The sequence below is a fragment of the Epinephelus lanceolatus genome, chromosome 19 (genome assembly GCF_041903045.1).
Source record: "Epinephelus lanceolatus isolate andai-2023 chromosome 19, ASM4190304v1, whole genome shotgun sequence".
Lineage (NCBI taxonomy): Eukaryota > Metazoa > Chordata > Actinopteri > Perciformes > Serranidae > Epinephelus > Epinephelus lanceolatus.
The window spans coordinates 17,057,679-17,080,748 of record NC_135752.1 but is presented as its reverse complement, the minus strand read 5'-3'; the positions used below and the strand labels follow the sequence as shown (position 1 = coordinate 17,080,748).

The 23,070-nt window shown below is 39.9% G+C and overlaps 1 protein-coding gene across 1 annotated transcript in view; it reads right to left on the bottom strand.

The window, feature by feature from the left end:
* Positions 1-347: 347 nt before the first annotated feature.
* The window catches only part of brinp1 (bone morphogenetic protein/retinoic acid inducible neural-specific 1), a 168,651-nt gene continuing 145,928 nt past the window's right edge, over positions 348-23,070 (bottom strand). The window contains exons 7-8 of the mRNA XM_033646845.2: positions 14,493-14,715; positions 348-1,799 (exon numbers count right to left, since the gene is read on the bottom strand). Coding sequence (XP_033502736.1) covers positions 659-1,799; positions 14,493-14,715 — 1,364 coding nt within the window. The 3' untranslated portion in view covers positions 348-658. The remainder of the gene's footprint in view (positions 1,800-14,492; positions 14,716-23,070) is intronic.

Here is a 23,070-nt window from a genome sequence, read left to right as displayed (position 1 = left end):
GTCAGAACAATGACAGAGTGCCTCATAACTCACAAAGAGCAATGCAGATTCGCCGTGGGTTTGAAATGTAATAAAGAGTCTATAAGTAATGTGTTGACTACTTACTCACTAGGGCTATTTAATCCTTACAATGTATAAACATGTTTTAATATTAAACTGTCCGTTATGTCTGAAATATTTTGCACATTAGCTGAAATAAAAGGATATCTGGTCTGCCCTTGTGTTATATCATTATTCCTTTAAAAATGTTTTTTTTTTTCTCTGTAAAGAATGGCAGTTTCAGATATAACCTTTGATCCCTCAGAGTAAAATCAAGGCCTCTTTTTCACCAGTATGTAGATTTAATATTTCTTTTTTTTTTCTTTTTTTGTCTCTCTCTCTTTTAAGTTCTTTTAGGGAATGACAGACATGCTAGGACACATATGATACAGTCTTTATAGTGGTTCCATTATTCTTCTTTGTCTTTATCTGAAATGCTTTTCATCACTGCCTTTTTCCTTTATCTCTTTAAGAATTATGCTTACAAAGTTAATATTACATCAAAAGGCAGAAAAGGTCCAAAAAATGAAAAAGAGAAAACAAAATTAAGATTAATATCCCCTCGTAATTCATTTGTTGGGTGTTTCTCTTCGCTGTCCTTAGGTTAATGTTACTATGTTCAACAGAGTTTAGCAGTCAGGTGATCTGATTGTTTTAGTATCTCTGTGCTGTACATGTCCAAGGCATGATTTACTCGAATCATCTCGCTGTTGTTGAGCTTGAGCCTATGCTTTAGCATACAAGAGAAGAGGTCCAGCTGGGGTTTGCCAGGTGCAGATGGAGGGGCAAGGCGGTTAATCCGATCCCGAATGTCCAGCAACAAGAGCATTACAGATGAGGATGAGTAGAACTGAGTTCCTTGTGTGTACGACTGGTTAACCTGCTGCACGGCACTACGGAGCAGGTCGGCATTAAAGCGCAGGCTGTAGCCGAACACTTGGATATCAGATATTTTTATGTAGATCTGCCGCTTGTTAGGGTCTCCAAGGTCCACTGGACCCTGTCCTGTGTCATTGCGTAGGCCAGTTGGGATCTTAGCGCGGCTACGCAGGTAGATGTGCACCGTCTCAAAGAAGGTCTTCCACCGGTTGCCCAGCAGGAGAGTCCAGTTGAAGCACTGGGAGTTCTGCAGCCGTACTTTTTCCCAGCGTGGGTAACCATGTTCCCCAAAGGGCATGCTCCAGCCTTCTGAGTGGCTGCCACTGAATGGGTTGACATAGACAAAGAACATGGGGTCAATGCTGCTATTTCGCATCTGGCAGATCTTCATCGATAGACCAATTATCATGTGGAGGTAGTCCATCCGGTTTTTGTTACTCTTTAGAGTCAGGGACATGCGTTTGCGCCATCGAGGGTCAAAGAAGGTCTCTAGCCGGATCTCATTACTGATGAAAGTGGTGTGAATGTACAGTCGCGAATCCATTTTCTGCAACAGGTATTTGAGTTCCAGGTCCTGAAAGTCCAGATCAGTTTCAAAGCTGATGAACTGCTCGCTGCGTTCTGAGTCCACATTCTGGGGCTCACAGCGGCCGCGGTACAACTTGTAGCCCTTGTTGCAGGAGCCACATTGGGAGATGTTGGCCAGGCTGCACATGGCACAGCTGTTGTTGCCGCCTATGACACATGGGATGGGTCGCTGGCATAGGGTGACACCCGTGTGGCAAACGCATGTCCTTTGGCTCTCCAGGAAGGTCCCCCAGAAACCGTTCTCATTGCAGTAGAGGAAGGACTGAACCCTGTTGAGCCACTGCATCACAGATCTAGAGAGACAGAAAGAAATATCAGGAAAGAAGCATTAACCATGGTTTGATGGACCTGTCATAATGGCACTATTTTTAGCCCATTTTATGCAAATTGTGTATGCAATACATTGCTGACAACAATTTTTCCATAGCATACTGTGGTGTTTGTGTAATTTTACTTTATTTTCCAGAAGACCTTGTATTGATTTCTGTGCATTTGGACAATCAATTTGCAAACTTACAAAGACTTGACACTTGCTTGACATCTATCACATGTTTAGTCTAAATTGTGCAGCAATGAACTTGGAAGTTTTACATATAAAACCCATCATTAACTTAACTGCATTACTGTATTTCAAATAAGTTTAAAGTCAGAGCTAGCTGACTTAACCATACTGATAGAAATGGCCACCAACAGCCAGAACAGATACAAACACGTAAAAAAGTCAAAATTTCAATGAAGTGCTTTATTAAATTGTTGGAAGCAAGGTATACATGAAAACCATGTAGTCAGAATAGTCAGGGAATAGGATAATTTCTTCCCTTCAAGGGGGAGGAGTTGCGTTATTTCCCTCAGGTGGAAGGCATTACTTGCTATTCTTATCTTGTCTCTTCTTTTCCCCTCAGGCATCTTTCCCTGTCATCTTGACAGTACTGGAACTTCTTTTCTGACTGTAGGAGGTGATTTCTGAATCCTGATTTTTCAGAGAGGAGGGCTGGTCAAGGTTAGCTTGACATGTTAATGAAGCTAAGGCTTAACTATGATGGATGACATTGCATTCTCAGCAGGCCAGAAAGCCCCCAAGCTATACCCAAAATGAGCCCGGAACAAATCGCCTATAGAGGACAATGGGAGCACATTGTTTGATTCCACTAACTTTAGCTTCAAATTGAGGATGGGATAAAGTGAAGGTGTGCTATTATTGGCACGATCCCATAGTCCCACAGCTGCATTTTAGGGAATGTAAACATCAACTTGAAACATTCTCAATACATGTCCTTTATTGCCCCACACAAACACTTTTGCAGTGCATAACATGAAGACATTCAGTGGTCATCAATCCTGGAGCCAATCGTCTATTGTTTGACAATGATAAAGGCTCTGGCAGCAAGGGCCAATATATCAGGCTGAGCTGGTATACCCAACAGATCCGGACTAAGACTTCCTCTTCTGTGCGCCAGTCATGTAGGCTTATTTCTATAAACAGATATCTATCATCATCAGACTATAGCCAGTGTGTTCCGAGATTGTATTAAGGTTAATGAGTTGCGCCTCTCCACACGGACTGTTTACTTGCCATTCAAATGTGACTCTACTCACACTGCAAACAGAAACCAGAACACCTCCTATGCCAAAATCTTGTGCCATCACTTAAAGATTCTACATACATACGAGATAGCTGTTTATAAATATGAAGTGGTCATTTAATGGCTGGATTTTAGTTTAAGCCCCGTTTCCACCAACCACTTTGGGTATGGTACCTTTGAAACCATAAGTAACTCTTCAGACATGGTACCTAGACCCTTGGTCACATAACCCTGATGAAATTAATATATATAAACGCTTGAAGATCCACTCATTACTAAAAGTGTATGTCATATAAAAACTAAAGTAATGGTCAAAGCTGCCACAGAAATCTAAGGTTGTTATAGTTACAGTCTACTAATAAAATTCTCCATGGGATGAATAGTGGTTACATGAGCCTCAGAACTCAGCCCTGAGCAGAGTGACTGTCTGCTATTGACCAATCAATGGACTGCAGTGTTCATTCCTTTTAGTACCAGATCTGTGTGCTGGGTACCCCACCAGAGGGGTGACCAAAAATGTGGACAGTACGGAACCATTCCATCAGTACCATCCACAACTTTTCACAGTAGAGATGGAAAAAAAAAAGCGTACTGAACTAAGCTGTACTGTACTGCTTGGTTGAAACGGGGCTTTAGTGCAATCTATAAATTGCTGTGCTTTTGATTTTAGTCACTGCTCGTAATGGACGTTTCAATATTGTCATCCAGCTGTTCATATACTCTTCAAAAATCCATAATTTTTCTCTTCATTGATTCCATTTTCATCCATTGTCCCCACACACATCCAGATACTTGAAATTGTTCAAGGAAGGTAGTGGTGTGTATGCTGTGAGACGACTGACTGTAAATTATGCACTCTTTAAGATGTTAAGCTTATAAATACTCACAATAGACAAAAAGCTTATTGAGCATTAGAAATGTAGAACAACAAATCGTCAGTATATAATTGGAGTTTGTGCTTCTGGATGGACATTACATGAATGGAAATCACAAGTACCTTGACGGTGCACATTAATAGGAGAAAGGAAAGGGGTTAACTCTATCTGAGATAAAACAGGGTAAAATAAAGAACTGAAGCCACAGAGCTATTGAAGAGTGCTGGTGGGCAATAATAATAAATTTAGGAGCAAAGCTAAACCTAAACACTGACTACAAGAAATATGCTCTGAGTACTTGATGTTAATATATGTATTTCTAATATCAATGTTTTCATAAAGGCCTTTTGATTTCAGAGAAATAACCCAAAGATGCACCATGTGGGTGGTTAAGCCAATATCTTGTAATCAGCATTCAGAAAGCGGACTTGTCTGTACAATTCTAGGTCTCAAGGGTTTAACAGATTGAGGAGACATTTGCATGATACATAATTGGAGCAGCCATAAGCATCTAATTAATGAAGTTTTGTAAAACTCTTATATAGTTTATATATGGAACTCCTTTTAATATTTGGAACATCTAAAAGTGATGAATCCTTGATGGGTCTGGAAGGATATAACTTCATATAAAAGGATTTAAAGGTGTTATTTTCCTCCTAGAGATTAAGTGCAATCTGGATGCAGCCGTTTCCTTAACTTAGCATCGTTAAATCTTGCCAACTTACTCCCTAGAAAAATTTAATGTTTTGCATAAGTCACAAGGTTAGTTGTCTCCGTAGACAAAAGTAGATTCAGTGCATTCAGTCTGGAGTGGATGTATTCTCTTTAAATTGACACTGGTGAGGGAGAAACTGAATAGCAATGATTTAATATTAATATTTTGGGCATGAATTTGGTTTTATCTTCTCTGGGCAGTTTGTGCAAGTGTTGTGTAAGATAACACGTCTCAACAATATGTGCTTTAAGCATCCTATGACATGTGTATGGTCGATATGGCTCTTAATCTGCTCAGCATGTATTTTATTTGACAGAGTGCCATGCCTTTGTTGTATGCTTTGTCTTTTGTTTGGCATGTTATTTGTTTGCAACATGATATGACAGCATGAGATGCAGTCTGAAACCTTATGTGTCACGCCAAGCACTTGAGAGTTGGCATACCTTTAACATGAGCTATGGCTTTCTTTTTATTATTTCCGCTTCTATTTTCCTGACCTGTGCATTTTTTTATATATCTTCTTGTAATCTTGCCATGAATTCATGTACTTTCCAACGCTGCAACCCAGTTGATCCTGTCTCTGACTGATTTCCCTGTTTGTTTGTTCTATTTCAGGCTTGGTATGTCCCTTGTATGGAGCAGCTTTTGCTTGAGCTTGTTTGCATCTGTGAACTAGTGTGCTGATGTCTGCTTTTGCCCCTTTCCCTAGAGATGAGAGGTCTTAATCTCCTGGTGCAGGCGCTGTATTTGTGATTTTTATATCACTTTCCATTGCCTCTCTGTAGTATTGCAGCTTGGCCCGGAGTGTCTTTAGAGAGATGAGTATATCATGTTAGTTCCCTCCAGCTTGTGTTTGCTGTCCATTCCAGTATGAATACAAAATGAGCTACCATGCAGAGATGTGCCAGGACAGTGATTTTACCATATCTTTGTGAAACATTCTGATGGCAACATTGCCAAGAAATTCTAACACCATCAATATGCGGTTATCATACTATTTTCGGAGGGGTACAATGAACACACCACAGTGCCCCGTCTTCTTTCACAGTCTCATTTTGATTAGCCCTAGGAGGCATAGCAGTCACAGCGGGGCCGGCTAGCCGAGCTCCACGTCTGTCTATCTCTGAGCTCTAGTTACTCTGGCCATTACCTGCTGTTGACATTAGCAACTTCCTGATTTGTGGGTGCTGAGTCGTAACATTCAGTGAGAGGAGTGAGCAGACATTTTATGTGACTGACACAAAGGAAACTCGCTGCTGCAAAATTGTGCACATTCTGTTCTTCTTCACAGGTGAGCTTCACCTGTGCCTGATGTTGGCAAAAATTCCTCTTTCACAACTAATTACACCAAAAAGAAATTGGAGCATGTATAAAAACACAAATGAGGGCACTGTACATAGACGATATGCTGCATTTAACCCTTTGAAACCTGAACGAAACATGGCAAGAAGGCAATGAGCAACAGAAAATGAAATTACCCAAAAAAATAGCAAGAAATTAGTAAAACGAGAAAGACAGAAAAAAGAAAGACAGAAAGTTAAAAACAAACAAACAAGGAAATGACCTGAAATCAGGGGCATAAATATAGACAGTGCAGGCAGTGTGGTTGCACTGGGGCCCAACGAGGTGGGGGGCCCATAGAGAGAGAGCTGGCCCTCCATCAATGTGTTGGGTGGAGAATGGGCCCTTATGAGTAACTGCAAACTTAAAAATATGCCTGTGTTCAAAGAAGAACTCTCATTAAAATAAAACCCATCTGTATCTTTTTTTTTTAAATTGTCAGTAGCATCTATGACAAAACTATATGCTATAACTATTAAAATTGTTAAATGAAATTAATATTTTTTATTTTATTATATTATTTATTGGTATTTTTTGTCACATACAGATATGCATTGATGGTTGTTGGGTAATATATATGTTGATGTTATCCAGTATCAAGTCTCAGATCATGTGATGAGACAATATGTGCATGACAGCGTGCACAAGGGCCCATCATAATAGCGTGCACTGGGGCCCATCGCAACAACCTCACGCCACTGCCTGGAATGAGTACTTAATAATTATAATAACTCTCTAGCATAATAAAAAAACATATTAATTATAATCATAGATAATTATATTATATATATATATATATATATATATATATATATATATATATATATATATAAATATTTATTAATATTAATTATTGTGAATAAAGTTTTTCCATAGATTTTAAAAAAAATCTCATAGTTTTAATTTCTTTAAAAAAAAAATCTTATTTTTTAAATTTTTTTTTTTTAAGGTTTAAATACTTGTAAAAGGCGTCTAAAAACAGCAGAAGAAAAGTGATGTTGCTCCAGGTTTCAAAGGGTTAAAGTCATTTCTGGTCAACTGTCTTAAACTTCTGGCAACATCCTTGGTTTTGTTTGATGGCATTTTAAGTGCATTGCATCAAAATTATACACAACAAATAAAGCAATACACTCATCATACAATCATGGTGGCAAGTCATTTTTCTGTATCTCAGCTCTAATTGTTGTATAGGAAAGATCAATGATTATGATAATCCCATTTACTGATAACAGCAAATCCCTGCTACTAAGCAACAAATCTTTGGAGGAATTTAAGTACGTGTATATTGTGAAAATAAAACTTTGAGCTGCAGCAGTTTGAAAGCCAATGCACTGCATATATATATATGTATATATATATATATATATATATATATATATATACATAGTGCAGGAAATTTGGTTTTTATATCAAATTTAAATTGCATGTTTATTTTGCAATAGTGGCATTTGAGAAAACTACAAATGATTTCCTATTCAACCAATAGATGAGAAACACTGGATGTCTGTAATTCAGAGTACTGTAGAACACACAACACCATTAAACACATTTTTTCTTCATTTGTTTTAAAAATATAAACCCACATTGGAAATGGCATACGAAGGAGATTGGTTTCACAGGTGCCTCAGATATAAAACTATTCCCATTATCTTTTTATTGGCTATTCATTATTGCATTGGACACAGGCACACTCGTAATGATCCCTGTTTTGAATTTATTTGCAATAACTGTTGAAATACCCAGTCTGAAATACTGAACTGAAATATGTTCCATCATATAACTGCCTCCTTCAATGAACTATTTGAGTGCATCATGCAGCTAGTTTTATTTTTGCCTTATTTGTTTCCATCTAAAGCAATAGCTTGGCTTAGATTCGCCATAGGAAATTAAATGAAAATACATTGGAATGGACGCTGTTTGTTTTCATGAATTTCGAGCACAGTTTTTGTTTGTAATGGGGCTTCAAACAGCCTTGGCATTCAGATGACATACACTATAGCTGCCTCCTACGTTGGAGCAAGGAAGAGAAAAGAGAGAAAGAGAAAATCGGAGCAGGATAATGGAATCTGATCAAAGAAAAGCGACAAAGAAAGAAAGCACACAAATTTGAAAAATAATATAAATCATAGCATGAGAATATGGAGATCCCTCAAAGGTCACGGTGGGAATTTTATTTCGGAAACTCTTCTGTATTACCTTGCATTAAGTTTTGTGTTCTCTTGCAATATTTTGTGTTATCTTGCAGTACATTTTGCATCCCCACTTATCCGTAGAGGAAAGCTGAGCTGCATTTTGTAGTGTGATGGCGGCTGTAGCCACGGCTGTGCTTTAGTTGTTATGACTATGGCTGTGACAGGTTTTAATGGGTGTAACACTAATGCAGGGGTTATATGTGTGCAGTGAACTGAAATGGCTGTGCTGCCTGAGCTTTGAAGCTTCTGTATTCCTGAACTCCTGTGATGTATAACACATCTGTCATATCTGATACAAGCACTGCGGGTTCCAATCCCGTGTGGCTTAACTACGCTTTCTTTGCAAAAGTTAATAGGAGCAGTAAAGAGTAGTCATGTGAAATAGCACCGCAAATGCAGCCATAGTCCGAGCAATAATAATTTTCACAGCCACGGCTTTGGCGGCACAGCTGCAGCTGTGTACTGTACACTGTCAGAGCTCGGCCTTTTGAAAGGAGTAATGAGCATTAAATGCATAATGTAAAGTGTCACATCATCTCTCCTTTCTGTCGTATCAGCAGAGTGTTTCCGTAACTGGCGGTATATCATAACGGGACTGGACCAACACTTTAAATGGATGGATCGAGGGGGAATGTGAGGGAATGCAAAAGCAGTTCAGATAATATTCCAAACATGACCTTCCGAGAGCTTCGTATGAGAGACAGCAACACCCTTGATGATTTCATGCGACAGTTTATACGCAGTATAAAACTAAACACAAACATTTGGTTGGAATATGTTTCAGCGAAATCTTAAAAAGCAGCGTCCTGTCAGAATCAATAAGAAATTAGGGCAAAGTAATTCATCACATGGAAGGTAGGCTCATATTTGTAAATATGCTTGACTTGACATGAATAATTAAAGCCAATGCAAAGCCTGGATGCAAATGATTTGGCTGGGAGTGAAGCTACTTCATATCTGTCACTATTAATCATTTATACCAAAGACAAACTGCTATGTTTATTCTACTTGAAGCGAGCTGCTATACTCATTACAGGAAATGCAATAGCAAATCCAATATAGTTCAGCTATAAAGTTTCCCCACCGTTATTGCAGTGAGTGTTCACAACACCAGTTTACAGTGCTTGTAATGAATGGGTGCCTTGTGGTGAGGTGCACCTCGAAAATTATAAGGTGGTGATATGCAATTGTAATTACGCCTAGACTATATGTTTCATTAGCTAATGTAAATATGTTTATCGTATGACCTTTCGCAATATTCACTAGTGGAAGGGCAGCGTGATTTAAAACTTAAAATCTTTTTTGGATAAGTAAAACTAGATAACATAAGTTTACATCATCATAATTGCAATTAGTAATAAGTAACTTCCCCTTCCCCTACTCTGCATCCATAATTTAATTAAACAAAGAGCGACGGACTGGCTTAATATGAGTGCTTTAAGGCTGCATGTAAGAATTATGAAAAAAAATGAAACTAAAGAGGAGCCGGTTCATTAACAATGCATCACTCTGCTGTTCCTGTAGTGTCAGTCAATACATTACAGGAGAATGCATACTGCGGTGTGCTTTCTCCACTCTATCGGTACCTCTATTTTTAACTTAGCTATGAATACACACTTACTCACACTCACAATTATGCCCGCACTAACAGTGTGTGCATGATAAACATGCTTTATTAAGTAGCTTGTGGGTCATTCATGTGAAATACATTATACTGAAAAAAAAAATTACTTGAGAGTCAAAGCTCACCTCCCTGACTGAACTAGCTTTCTTACCTGGGTTGCCAAGGCAACAAAGCATCACAAAAGCTTTTCTTTCTCTCTGTTGCACTTATTTTTCATACCTCCTCAGCACATTGCAAAAGACTGTGCGAGTCATGTGCAGTGCCATGGTACAGCCACGGCCTCCCTAGAAAGTATCAACCCTCTTTACTTTGCATGTCATAAATGCAGTCCAAATACTGATAGTACAGTTTTCTTGGAAGTGTTAAAATATAGTGGGGGAGATTTCACCTACCAGTGGTACTCCATCATCTCTCTTATCTTGGCTACCTTGAATCACTGGTGATTTAATATGACAAAGTCCCCTGTAGGATCCATATATTTCTCCTTCCTTTCCTAAAAGATGCACCCCACTATCATTGAATTTTCACATAGCCTTTGAAGATGGCGTTATTCTGAATGACTCCTGAAGTCTATGCGTGCAAGATATTAGAGTCCTGAGGAGCCACTGTGTTTCCCACTTGTTGATCTGACAGTTAAGTAGTGTCAAAAACTGGTGTTGCCAGTGGGGCACTCTTTGATCCAAGCGACCACTGCGGTTCCCACATGCATAGCTGGGGGAAATTCTCCCAGATGAGGCCCCTGGATGGTGTTAAAACCACTGGAGAAGTAAAAGAACATGATTCCTTCAGTGCCTGGCCAAGTATGCACAGAGTAGCAGGTGGCTGACAGCATCATCCTCCCCATTGTGGGCCTGATGTATGAACTAGAGGGGCTCTAAATGGTCTCTCACAAGAGATCTGGCCTGCTGTCATTTAGAAGCCTGGTGTGCCCATTCTTGGCCACTGGGCCCAGGCGGGATGTTTTTCACATCATCATCAGCACCCTCTGCAGCCTCACTGACAGGTTGAGGATGTGCTGGAAGGCCTCCCTGAGGTGGTTGGCACACACCTTGAAATCACTTGGGCTGATGGTTTATGGGCCTTCAGCTTTGCCTCAATTCCCTCATCCTCTGATCAGCTGTTATAGGCTGCCCAGAGGAGAGGTGAAGGTTGGAGTCCCTGTCGGTGATGGGGACACTTTTCGTGAAACAGGGACAAAGGATGAGAGTCTAATGGACTATACTGACAATACACATGCAGAGGGCAAACCCACAAACACATAATAACAAAGATTTTATCTTAAGGTCTGATCCCATTTCTTATTTTTACCCCTACCTCTCATTTCCAAGTGCCCCTTTGCCCCTTGAAACACAGTTACATGAGGTAGTGGTTGAAGTCTTCCCCTATGAAATGCAACAACCTTTCAAAACCCTGATACAGCATCAGTGGTCGTCAATGGCGTTTATGTTCAGGTGCAGCTATTGCAACAAGTCAGTGTTGGGCAGTAGCATCACCACAAGTAGGAACGTTAACATTTCCCAGTAACATGGTGGCAACATCACTACTTTCTAAATCAAGTAGATTTTCAGTAGCGAAGTTGATATATTGACTGAGTCGTGCGAAACGTGTCCACAAAAGCTACAAGCTATTTTTCCCAGGAAAACCTCTGAAGTGCAGCTGAGACAAGGGAAACACTTCTGTATGACATCACATGCTAATCCTCCAGTTTATTCTGCCATTTGAATTACTGTCATAGCCAGATACTGTACTACAGGGGCCAAGACAGAGAACTGCATTAAGATCAGCTGAACTTTTTTTGCCTGCCTATTTGTTTGGTTGACAGTTTTTCTTATCGCTAAGAAAATGCTGATTTGACATAGAATAAATAAAAGTAGCTTTGCAAGTAGCAAGTAGCTTAGCTTGCTACATGTCTCCTATCCTGGAGATTCCCATAGGATTTAATGGGCTTCTGGTTGTCTTGTCTCCGTACACATATGTAAGTTAAAATGAGGCATTACCCCTCCATTTGGTGTATTCATGTTTTCAGGTAGGATGTCTTGATTCTCGTTGGGATAGAGGGTTAAGGTGAAGTGTTAGGGGGCGATCACACAGAAATGAGACACTAGAGACGTGAATGCTTCAAAGACGCTTGAAACGCTGGAAGCGCCTATTCAATGTGTGCTAGCTACTGGCGTCTGACGCTCAAAAAGTTGAAAATATTTTTCAGCGTCTACATGCGTCTATAAACGCGCGTCTAAAAAGACGCCAGAAAAACTCCCGTCTAAAAAGACGCTTGAACGCCGGTCAGATGCGCTGTATCATAGGAAGACAATGGTTTTACTTGTGTCGCGTTTCTGGCGTTTCATCTCGGTGTGATCGCTCCTTTAAAGTACATGGCAATCACTGGCAAGATGGCTGCACATGCAAAAAAAAAGAAATCCACAAATGTATTACTGTTGTTAATAAAGATTTAAAAGTTACAATAACTATCAGACTATCTTAGTTAAATATTATTTCAATACATTATGGTCCCTTTCTTTATAACAAGCATAACAAAATAAATAGCTAGTATGCCAACACTATCAATTGATAGGGTGAAACTCCAGTTATGAGGGAATTGTGATCCTCCAGACAGCCACAAAAGGATGCCTATAGCACAGCAGAAGTCAGCATATTCACAATGTCCGAGAACAATTGTCACATTTGTTCATGTAAATGCCAGCATCAGTGACTACTGATGGCGTATCACAGGGGTGAAAGTAAGCTGGTACGGTCCAGCACTGCGCACTACTAAAAGATTCAGTGGCGGTTCGCAGTATCAGGAAGAGGAGAGAGCGGCTGCCTGCTAAAGCCCACATTCAGAACCAGTCACAGTCGCACTTTAGGCCAGAAAATAGATCTGCTAGCAATATATGCTATATATATCCTATAAGCCCAGCCTTCGAGACGTGCAACACAGTTAAATGTCATTCAGTTCATCAAAAAATATCCCAATTAAAATCAGTAGCATAATAAGCAGATATGCTCCATGTTATTTTGTTTAATTTCAACAACACAGAGACCAGCTTGAACAAGCTGCGTGTGAGCTAACGATCAGGGATTTCACTCTCAGCAGTACGTGGCTGCGCATGCACGTCTACTTCTGAAACACAGTGGTTGGGGTGCATTTGATTTATTGTACTGGGACATTTGATTTTTCCACAACTGGACCACGGATGTCAAAAAACGTCCTTTGCACCGGGACAGGACAAACAATAAATGAAACCAACGAAATTCCACACATTCTTGTGGTCGGCTCAAACGCTGTCAGCGTGATTTAAATAGTAAATATTTCAATAGTTTATTGAGTTTATTGCGGATGTTGATCAGTGTTTTTTACAACGAAAAATAGGTAAAGAGGAAAAGAGAAAAAGAAAAAAAAAATACTTTCACCCCTGACGTATCATGGTCTTTCTTGAAAGGTAGTCCCTTTTTGTAGTTTTAAGATTTCAACCACTACCCCTTGTAACCCTGTTCCAAGCGGCAGGGGGGCACTTGAAAACTAGGGGTAGGGGTTAAAAGAAAAAGTCTTATAATACAATTAAATATGAATAAAGCAATTGCTTTCATTAGACATCCACATAAGACAAAACAGGGGGTTGAGACTTAGGTTGAAATACAACAAAATATTTGCAGTACAACAGTTAATACCGACATGAAAACACAACAGTATAGCATGTTTTAGAGCCCCTGTGTGAGCTATAGCCTACTTACAACCCACTCACGCATGTATGCAAAGCACACACACATGCACACAGAGGTAATGAAAACAAATAAGTCCTCCATCTGATGCAAAGCTGTCTCGTACAAGTAAGCAAATAAACACGCCGCTCTTATTTCCAGTGCCATCAGGCACTCTTGATGCGTACTCCATGGAAGAGGAAGCGCATACTGTGGCTCTTTGATAACACTTCAGAACAAACCTTTGCCAACTCTCGCACACAAATGTGGGTGTGCTCCTTTTCTGTCACTGACAGTTGACAACTGCTCATTTTCAGACCACTTAAATGAATATTTTACGGATTCTGTTTCCATTTACATGGTGACATCCCCTACACAGAACAGTTTTGGGGGTGTTTCATGTGGCACTCGGGAACTTTGCATATTTTGCATAGTGTTTTCTATTATTTGCTACAGCGGATGGGGAAATTCCAGGCATCTCAGACAGTGCTGACACCACGGCACATCCATAGCAAGGCTCTTAAGCTGAAACTGCAGTAGGTGGTGACAGATGTGTGCAATGACCTATCAAGAAAACTCCCACAGCTACATTTTCTTTTCAGACTGCAATGTGAAATACAAGAGTGAGCAAGAGTGCTTTGGGCATGTGCAAGCCTCAGCACTAAGTTGGCTTGATGGACAGAAACAACAGAGCCATAAGTTGGAATATATAATGGATGACATCCTTACTGTGCATGCTTCAAGAAGCAACAATCAAAATAAAACCTCTACATCATCTCAGAGGAGAGCGAAAGATGTCACCCCTCTGTGGGATACATTTTCACATCTGCTTTTCTTGCACTTAGAAAAGCAAATATCCAAAAATATCGACGCCAAAGACAGCATCTTTGCTTTATCTTGCTGAGCAAACCCACATCTAATTTCCTCTCACGATGCGGAGGTCACATTTCTACCCACCTCTCCCTAGGCATCTGGTGGTTGGGGTTGTGGTGACAACGGATGCTGAGGCCAAAGAGCTTGCGGGCGGTGCGCTGGATCTTGAGCCGCTGGATCTCCAGGGAACTCTGAAGTAGCCTGTAGCGGGCCTGAAGGTCCCAGTCGCTGCCCCACAGGAGATGCACACTGCTGATGGGCAGGAAGTGAGTGGAGGGCAGCCTTTTCAGGAAGGACTTGAACTCATCTGGATGACAGAGAGGGATGGAGTGAGAGCAGGGTGGAGAGAGAATGTGGTGGTGTGACAGAAAAAGTTAAAGAATAGGTAGAATTATTTCACTAACGTGAATGTAATGAATTAATTTCACTTAACACATATTTTTTTATTCTACTTCCAAGTCAGAATAGCCAGAGTAGAAGATCAGAAGTAAAGAAGGGTGTTTTTTTTTAATTATTCTCTTTTTTTTTACCCAGGAAAGCAGCAGGTAGATTACATTTATGCCACCTTTGCAAATCTAAAAGTTTGTGGCATTTGTTTATCTGTGCTGAAGTAGTAAAATAAGAAAAATATGTATACAAACAATCTTATCTGTGAACCAACTGGTGTGCTTTCATTCAAATGATAAGAAAGTAAATAATATTGGGGAATGGGTTTGCTTTACAAAACACTTATTTGTTCAACACTGATCTAGCTAAGCATCCTGGGTAGCATTACAAACAAAGCAACGGCAAGCAACAGACTGTTTACAGGACTCACACTGATGAGAGACAAAACCCTTGGATATGTTGGAATTCTTTGGTAATTTAGGCTTTTATTTTGTCTGTAAGTAATATGTCTGTAATATGAGTTTAATAAAGAGCAATGCAACTGTACTGCTATATTTTAAATGTAGTACTGTAGTTAAGGATTTAGTTAAGGAAAACTAAAATTCATTTTATTATGTCAGAATTAACCTTTATTAAAGAAGTATTTCACTGCTAGAAATATGTGGTGTGATAAAACGCCCAGGCTGTTGAAGACAGTAGAAAGACGCAAATACTTTTGAAATTGGTGCTACATGACCAGAGAAAAAAAATTAAAGGGCTATGGCATTCACATTTGCTCAAGAGGTAGCAAACCCACATCTACCAGAATGCACTGCACCACAACGGATTAACAGATGCTCCTACTGGTGGGTGATGTAAAGTGAGCTTGCCTGTATTGACACAGGAAACAATATGGTGGCTGCCTGGTAACAAACGGTTTTGAGTTAGTTTGGGCTAAAATATGTTTCTGGCAACATTTGAGGTGAGAAATAGGCAACACAGTAACTGAGTTCTTACCAGCTTTTTCAGCCTCCATTTTTACAATACAGGGAATAGTATGGCTCCAACCTACTGTTCACAAATTCTCATATTACAGCTGAACAGGGCACTGAAATATGTCTCTGAAAACATTTGAGGCCAGAAATAGGCAATGCAGTAACAGCGTTGATATCATTTTTTTCAGCCTTCATTTGCACAACACAGGAAACAGTATGATGTCCACTTCCTGTACAGAAAATCTTTCATTACAGCAAAACAGTGCAATAAAATATGTTTCTGGAAACATTTTAGGTGACAAATAGGCAACACAGTAACAGAATATTGGTTTATATTTTATCAGCAATGCTTAGTCCTGTCAGCCTTCATTTTAACAATACAGGAAACAGTATAGCACCCACTTCCTGTTCACAAATTTTCATATTACAGGCAAACAGTGCACTAAAATATGTTTCTTGAAACATTTTTAGGCGACAAATAGGCAAAACAGTAACAGAATCTTGCTTCATATTTTGTCAACACTGCTTAGTTTTACCCTGTGATCACAGTTCCTTCGGCCTTCATTTCGACAACACAGGAAACAGTATGGCGTGCATTTCCTGTTCACAAAATCTTGTAGTACAGCTAAACAGTGCACTAAAATATGTTTCTGGAAACAATTTTAAGGGGGGAAATAGGCAATACAGGAACAGAATCTTGGTTTATATTTTATCAGCACTGTTTAGTTTTACCCACTGATCACAGTTCCTTCAGCCTTCATTTTAACAACACAGAAACAGTATGGCGCCCACTTCCTGTTCACAAAATCTAGTATTATGGCTAACCAGTGAACTGTTACAAAGCACAAAAGTAAAATTAGGTAAAAGTTATCAGTGTTGTCGAAATAAATGTTTCAGTTTATACTGTGAGGACATAAAACTCTTGCCATGATAGTTTAATAAGCCCTCTTGACCGATTCATCAAAAATTTAATTTTTTACCTGTGGTACACTGTGAAAGGGATAATTGAAGATTGTCAGTTATAATTTTCTACTGTTGAAATGGTGAGTGAACACCAATCTCTTATTTTGCGGATGCATTCCTTTTTCTGTTGCAAGGGTTTGCAAAGAATTGAAACCCTCGGTGAAGTAAACACCCTCTTACTCTATGCTCCCACACACACTTAGTGAAGAACACTGCCCCCAACAAATTTGTTCCCAACAGTGTTGATGATTGCACTTATGCCTCTTACTGCTTCTGATAATTCTTGCTTGTCTCCTCCCCAGACAACCCGTGAGCCCAGCTCTCTGACCCTCGTTTTCAACACTTGCTTCAATTTTTAGCAACAATAGATACAAAGATGTTAGTAAGACTCCAGCAGCAAATACACAACATCAGGGAATATTATATTTGGTGCGCTAATTAAGAACATTTTGAGTCAAATGACTCAGAGTAGCTCATTATCTCTGAAGATAAATTTAAGCACATCATTATAAATAATACAGTGAACAATTTAATGCCCAAAAATTTCTCCTAAGCAGTGTCAGCAATCAAGATGAAGACGACGCAAAAGCAGTTTAACACAGAGATAACCACCTCTACTAGGGTTCACATTTTTTTCTTTATAATGTCATAGTTTAGATGATGCAAAGTAACACACTATCTAATACACTTAATGTATTAAACCCTGGTGCTACACAATATTTGTTCTAGATAAAGCAGCCCAGTCGCTGGAAGAAAATGACACGACTCGCCACCACAGAGCTGTAGGCTACATACGAGTCTTAAAATGTCGTCTTGCTGTTATTGGGAGCCAGAAGAGAAGGAGTAATGGCTCAAAACTTAAGTTTTATCACAAACCAGCTGCCACTGCCCCTCAACAACAACAAACAACTATGGATAAACGCAAAAAGATCAAATGACTGGATGGAGGCGATCATCAAAAATGCTCATATGTGCAGGGCACACTTCAGTATTTCCTGTCATAGGGATGAATATGAATTATTTGTATTACATGTTATCATGTCCACCTGATCAGAAATTGGGGAGGTACCCAGAGGAATACTGGATTTCTCCATAATGCTAAGAGTGCGGTATTCTGGATAACCGAACGGAACATTCCAACAGCGCTCTGGATTTAAGAATGGTCCAGTTTGTGCCAGAGTGCACTGTGTCATCAGGAGATGGAGAGAATGGTGGGTGGTGTGATACCTAGGAGAGGTGGCTGTTAAGCTGCAGACCAATGCAGATCACTGTTTGAGAGCAATAACAAAACTGGTAGCTTTTTTGCAAAGACATTGGGGGATTTCCAGCCATGATTGTGCCACCAAAATGCAATGTTTTGTAGGGAGACACTGGCAGCGTTTCCAGCGACAACTGTACCCCTGAAACCAGGTGATTTTTAGCTAGACATCGGCAGCATTTCTAGAGGGGATTGTGCAACCACAAGTCAGTGTTATAGCAAGACATTGGCTGCAGATCCAGCCATTGTGCCACTAATTTTGAGTGTTTTTTGGACACTGCCATCTAGCAGTTGGAGTGTGAACTACATCCGGTTGATGAAAACAGAAGTGTTCGCTTGGCAAAGCATGCAGATTTTGGCTGCTAAACTCGGCATATTGTCCAAATTTGAGGTAAGTTGTGCTAAGATGAAAATACATTCCAGCTTATTGGTTGCTTCTACTGCTGATATATCAAAATAGACTACATGTGAGGAAAATTGTCGAAGTTATTTGCAGATTTCATTTTGTCACGTTTTCGCTTCATTTGGCAGTAATGGCTGCAAATGAATAATATTGTTTTTAGGTGCAATATCGCAGAAATTTGAATTCCTGTGCATATACAGTACTTCAAATGCTTTGAAGTATACTTATATACTTTAAATGCTTTGAAGTATATAAGTATAAGTATCCTTATGAGATTGTAAATCTGACATTTGGTTTATTGAGTGCATTTTAATCAGCACCTTTCTGTGCTGATTAGCATGCTCCATTGCTGAAGATCATCCCATATCATAGAAGACAAGCATCTTGACATGGATGCAGTGAAACATAGGTGAGACATTTCACAACCGTGAGTGGCTGTAAATAGGAAACAACACCGCTGCCACACAAAAAAAGAAACCAAAGGTGTTGTGTTAGAAATATATGCAGAAACAGAAATATAGACTATGTTCAACTGTATGTGTGGAGTAAGTGTGCAACATTGAATTGTGTGCAAAACAGAACAAAAATAGCATGCTGAGATATAAGTGCAATTTCTGCCCTTTATTTTTAGGCAGAACTAAATGGATTCATCAGCTTTCTACTGGAAGCAACCTGGTGGACTGCAAACCAGGGTGTCTGTTTTCCTCTTGCGAACAAGGGGATACCAGACATTGGGACTGTGCAGCAAAGTGATTTTGCAGCATTGAGCTGTATTTGAAATACTGTGATGATGGAAGAGCAATGATTGTACAGAAACATAGGTTGTAATTCAATTTCAAAACCCTGTTTCAACAATAGTAGCATCAATGAAATAATCTACATACCTGAGACTGGAAAATTTGTTTAATTACTATTACTAGTGCATACCCATTGGTAGCTTTGTCACCTTCTACCTATGCCAATCCTCAATGCCTATGTGCAGTTTCACATAGATTGACCACGTCAGTGAGTAGAAAAACATGGGACAGACAGAATGACTGACTGACAGAATGACACACTGACAGTTTCCGTGATTATGTACAGCATACCATACCATGACTTAGTCATACCAAAAATTAGAAAAAACAAAAACAAAAAAAAAACAACAACATTGGGCCACAGGGGGAGCCACAACGATCGGTTGCATTTTAGCCATTTTTAAGCATTTTTCTGTTGTTATAGCGCCACCCAGTTGCCAATTAGAGTTAAATTTCTCCAGTCACCTTGAGGTGTCCTGTTCTACATATCTACCAAGTTTAGTAAAAATCGATATGGCGGTTAGGCCTAGATAAGAAATTAGCTCTCTAGCGCCCCCATTTTGTTTGATGGGGTCAATAATGGAGGGGTCCCCTCAGATTATGTGTGGTCATATGCCTACAAAGTTGCGTGGTGATCAGTGAAACCCTTGAGACGTTATACACCTTTATGTGATGAGCCACGCCCTCCGCAATATTCATTGCCTTATAGAAGCTCAGTTTTAGTAAGTTTTCCAACTTTTGCCAAGAGGGAACTTTAGATATTGGTCCCTAGATTATGTTCACTGAGTTTCATGCGGATCGGTCAAACTTCCTAGGAAGAGATCGATTTGAAGTGTTTTTCAAAAAATTCAAAATGGCAGAAAATCTATATAACTGCAAGTTATGGGTGATTGTGGCAAATTCGTTCCTCGTGAGGAGAGGCATCTCTGTGCAAAGTTTCATGTCTCTATGACATACGGGGCATGAGATATATCCATTCAAAGTTTGCAATTTCAATCGGTTGCTATAGCGCCCCCCTTTGGCCAATTTAATATTGCTTCATTCGCATCCTCCCATCACCCTCTACCACTGTGCCAAATTTCACAAGGATTGACCAAGTCAGTGAGGAGAAAAACGTGGAACAGACACACAGACACACACACAGACAGAGTTTTCGTCATTATATAGTAAGATGCCCAATTATGTCTAATGTCGCTAATTTGACACTAACATCATACCTAAATGAATATCAACTGTATGTGCTATATTCAAATTAACTATCTCTACTTAATTTAGCATCTGTTTTTTATATATAACTGTAAATAAATTCAGGCGGTAATTCCATTACACAATAATGATACACATCTGTGGTTTGCAGAAATGTACAATGCCAACTTTTATTCTGATCATTGTTCTGGGATAAAGAGGTAACACACAAATCCCACAGCCTCTCCACACCCAAACAGTTAAAACAAAAGATCCTCATATTCAAGACCTGAAAAGGCCTGTGCAGTAAGCCAGTACTCTCCTACAGACCTTTTCGAGACAGTCTAACAGCTCTAACCACAGAGTTGAGATCTCTGTTTTTCAGACACAGCCTGAGAAATGTCAGAACTTCCTCCACTCTCCTCCCAGGCATGTCAGAGCTCCCTTCCCCTTTTTCTTCAAAGAAGCCAGATTCCTTCTCCTCCCCTGTTTCAAACCTGCCATATTCCTCCACCCAGTTTTCAGAGATGTCAGGTACCTCCCTAGCTAAAGATGGGTGTGTCCAGCATCCAGTATTCAAAATTGTCTGATTTGCCTCACAAAAAAAAAACATCATCCTTTCATGCCAGTTTAACAGTTGCCAAGTCCTTTCACACAGGCTTCAAAGCCATCAAACATCCCTTCCTTGACACAGCATATAAAGAGTCCACAGTCCCTCGAATGACTCTTATCTCGGGTCACCCAGCACCTTATCTAGAAATGACAGCTCTCACAATGTAACCCCACTTTACCTCTTGTGCCATTTCATCTCAATTTATTGGAGCCCGGACATATAATCACACATTTCATTTTATCCGTCTATCATAGTTATCTAATAGCTGCTACTGACATTTCTGCTGCACCAGCTTTACTCTTGTAGTAGATATAGGATCGAATGTAGTCCGAACCTACACGTTATTTCCTATCAATGCAAGTCAATAGCACAGAGCGGGACAAGACACCGTACATGTAGAATGTCTGGCTGATGTGATAATTTGGCCGGATGCGCACTGCACAAGTGCAACAGTGTTGGCAAATACGTTATCTGTGGGAGAGGTAGATGTTGATATCAGTCATGACAAATCCAATTACCCCTTTTCCTCCCTTTTAAAAGGCAAAAACATTCCTCCCAAGAGGAAACTGGAGTCCTTGCAGAGGAGGCACTGTCCACAAGTGCTATGAGCACATGAAAAGTGACTTGATAAGATATATCTCATTTGCTTACCATTTTAATTTGGCAATAGTGGATACCTACCCAATCATAACTGGTGTCAGGAAGGTTTTTTATCCTGCGTGAGTGGTTCATATCAATGTAGTCTGAGTGGGCAGAAGTTCGCTGCATAGATCAGCCTCTCATTGGGCGGAACGAGCCACCCGCTGAAGTCCCGCCCTACCACCTCCGGTTGTGTAGCAGTTTTCAACCGTTTTCAACACGTCCTTTAGTAACTTTTGCGGTGTTTGATCTTGCGGGGATGTAGCCATTTTTCTGCCATGGTTCGCGTCCTGTAGGCGATATTTTTGTGGGTGTATTACACCAAAACCTGTTTCAATATTTTTGCAAGCACACCGTTGCTGTGGCACCGCCCAGAACGATTGTGATTGGTTGAAAGAAATACAAGCAGCCAGGGCGTTTTTTTCTCCAATCTCAAAGTGAGAGTCAGCCCAGCCAGACCTTTCCTTTCTTGAGAAAGGTCTGGTGAGCGAGACTAATATCAATGCTTTCTTTGCTAACATACTGAACTGCTATTACTGACACACCCCAACTTTGGTGTAATTACAGCACGTTGCCTGAATGCTAAACTCCTGATCCTGCTCCCTCTGTAGTGATTACACTCTGTTTAATTTGGGTAATTTACTTGCTTGACAGTCAAACTGTAACCATTTTGAATGTTCAGTTTATTATCATTGGACAGTAATTGTCTATTTTTTAAACCACAGACAAAGTGATAAAGATTAGACGAATGTACCACACAGGCCCTCTCATCACGAGAAAGTTGTAGATTAATTTATTTCTTCTTTTGGTTAAGTGCCTCTGTGCGTGATTTGCATTTTGTTGTCAGGGCAGCTTATACATTTACACATATCTTTTTTGGCCTCTTACTTTTGAACACCTCTTCACAGACGTACTGCACTCAGCAACCTCCACGTGTCACATTAACTTTCTTCCACGGTGCATAAATATATTTATCTGTTGCTGGCAGGTTTTATTGGGACACTTTTATATCATATCAATAATGTATAAACATGGTGACTTGCCATGTAACATCTGGGCTCTTGCTGGGCTTTTTTCCCAACTGTGTCTAATATTCTACTGCCCCCCTTTGAGTCTGCATTTGCATTCAAAGAAACTGGAGGAATTCATATGGGAGGGAATATTACTCGCCATGACGGTCAAGCATTTGACATTTGAGAGTTGTCTTTTTTGGCTGTTATTCATTCTGTGTAAAATAACAAAGTAATAAATGAGGTTATTTGTCAGTGCATTACATAAATGGCCTTTATGAGTGTTTTCCAAACTACTGCCCGCATGTGAAACACTTGGTCGTGGTTGAGGAAAGATCACCGTGGAATTAATGTTTATCATCGGAGCCAATCACCAGTGTTTGGTGTTGGAATAAAAAAGTTGCATAGTCTGTCCGTCCATGAACGTTTCCCT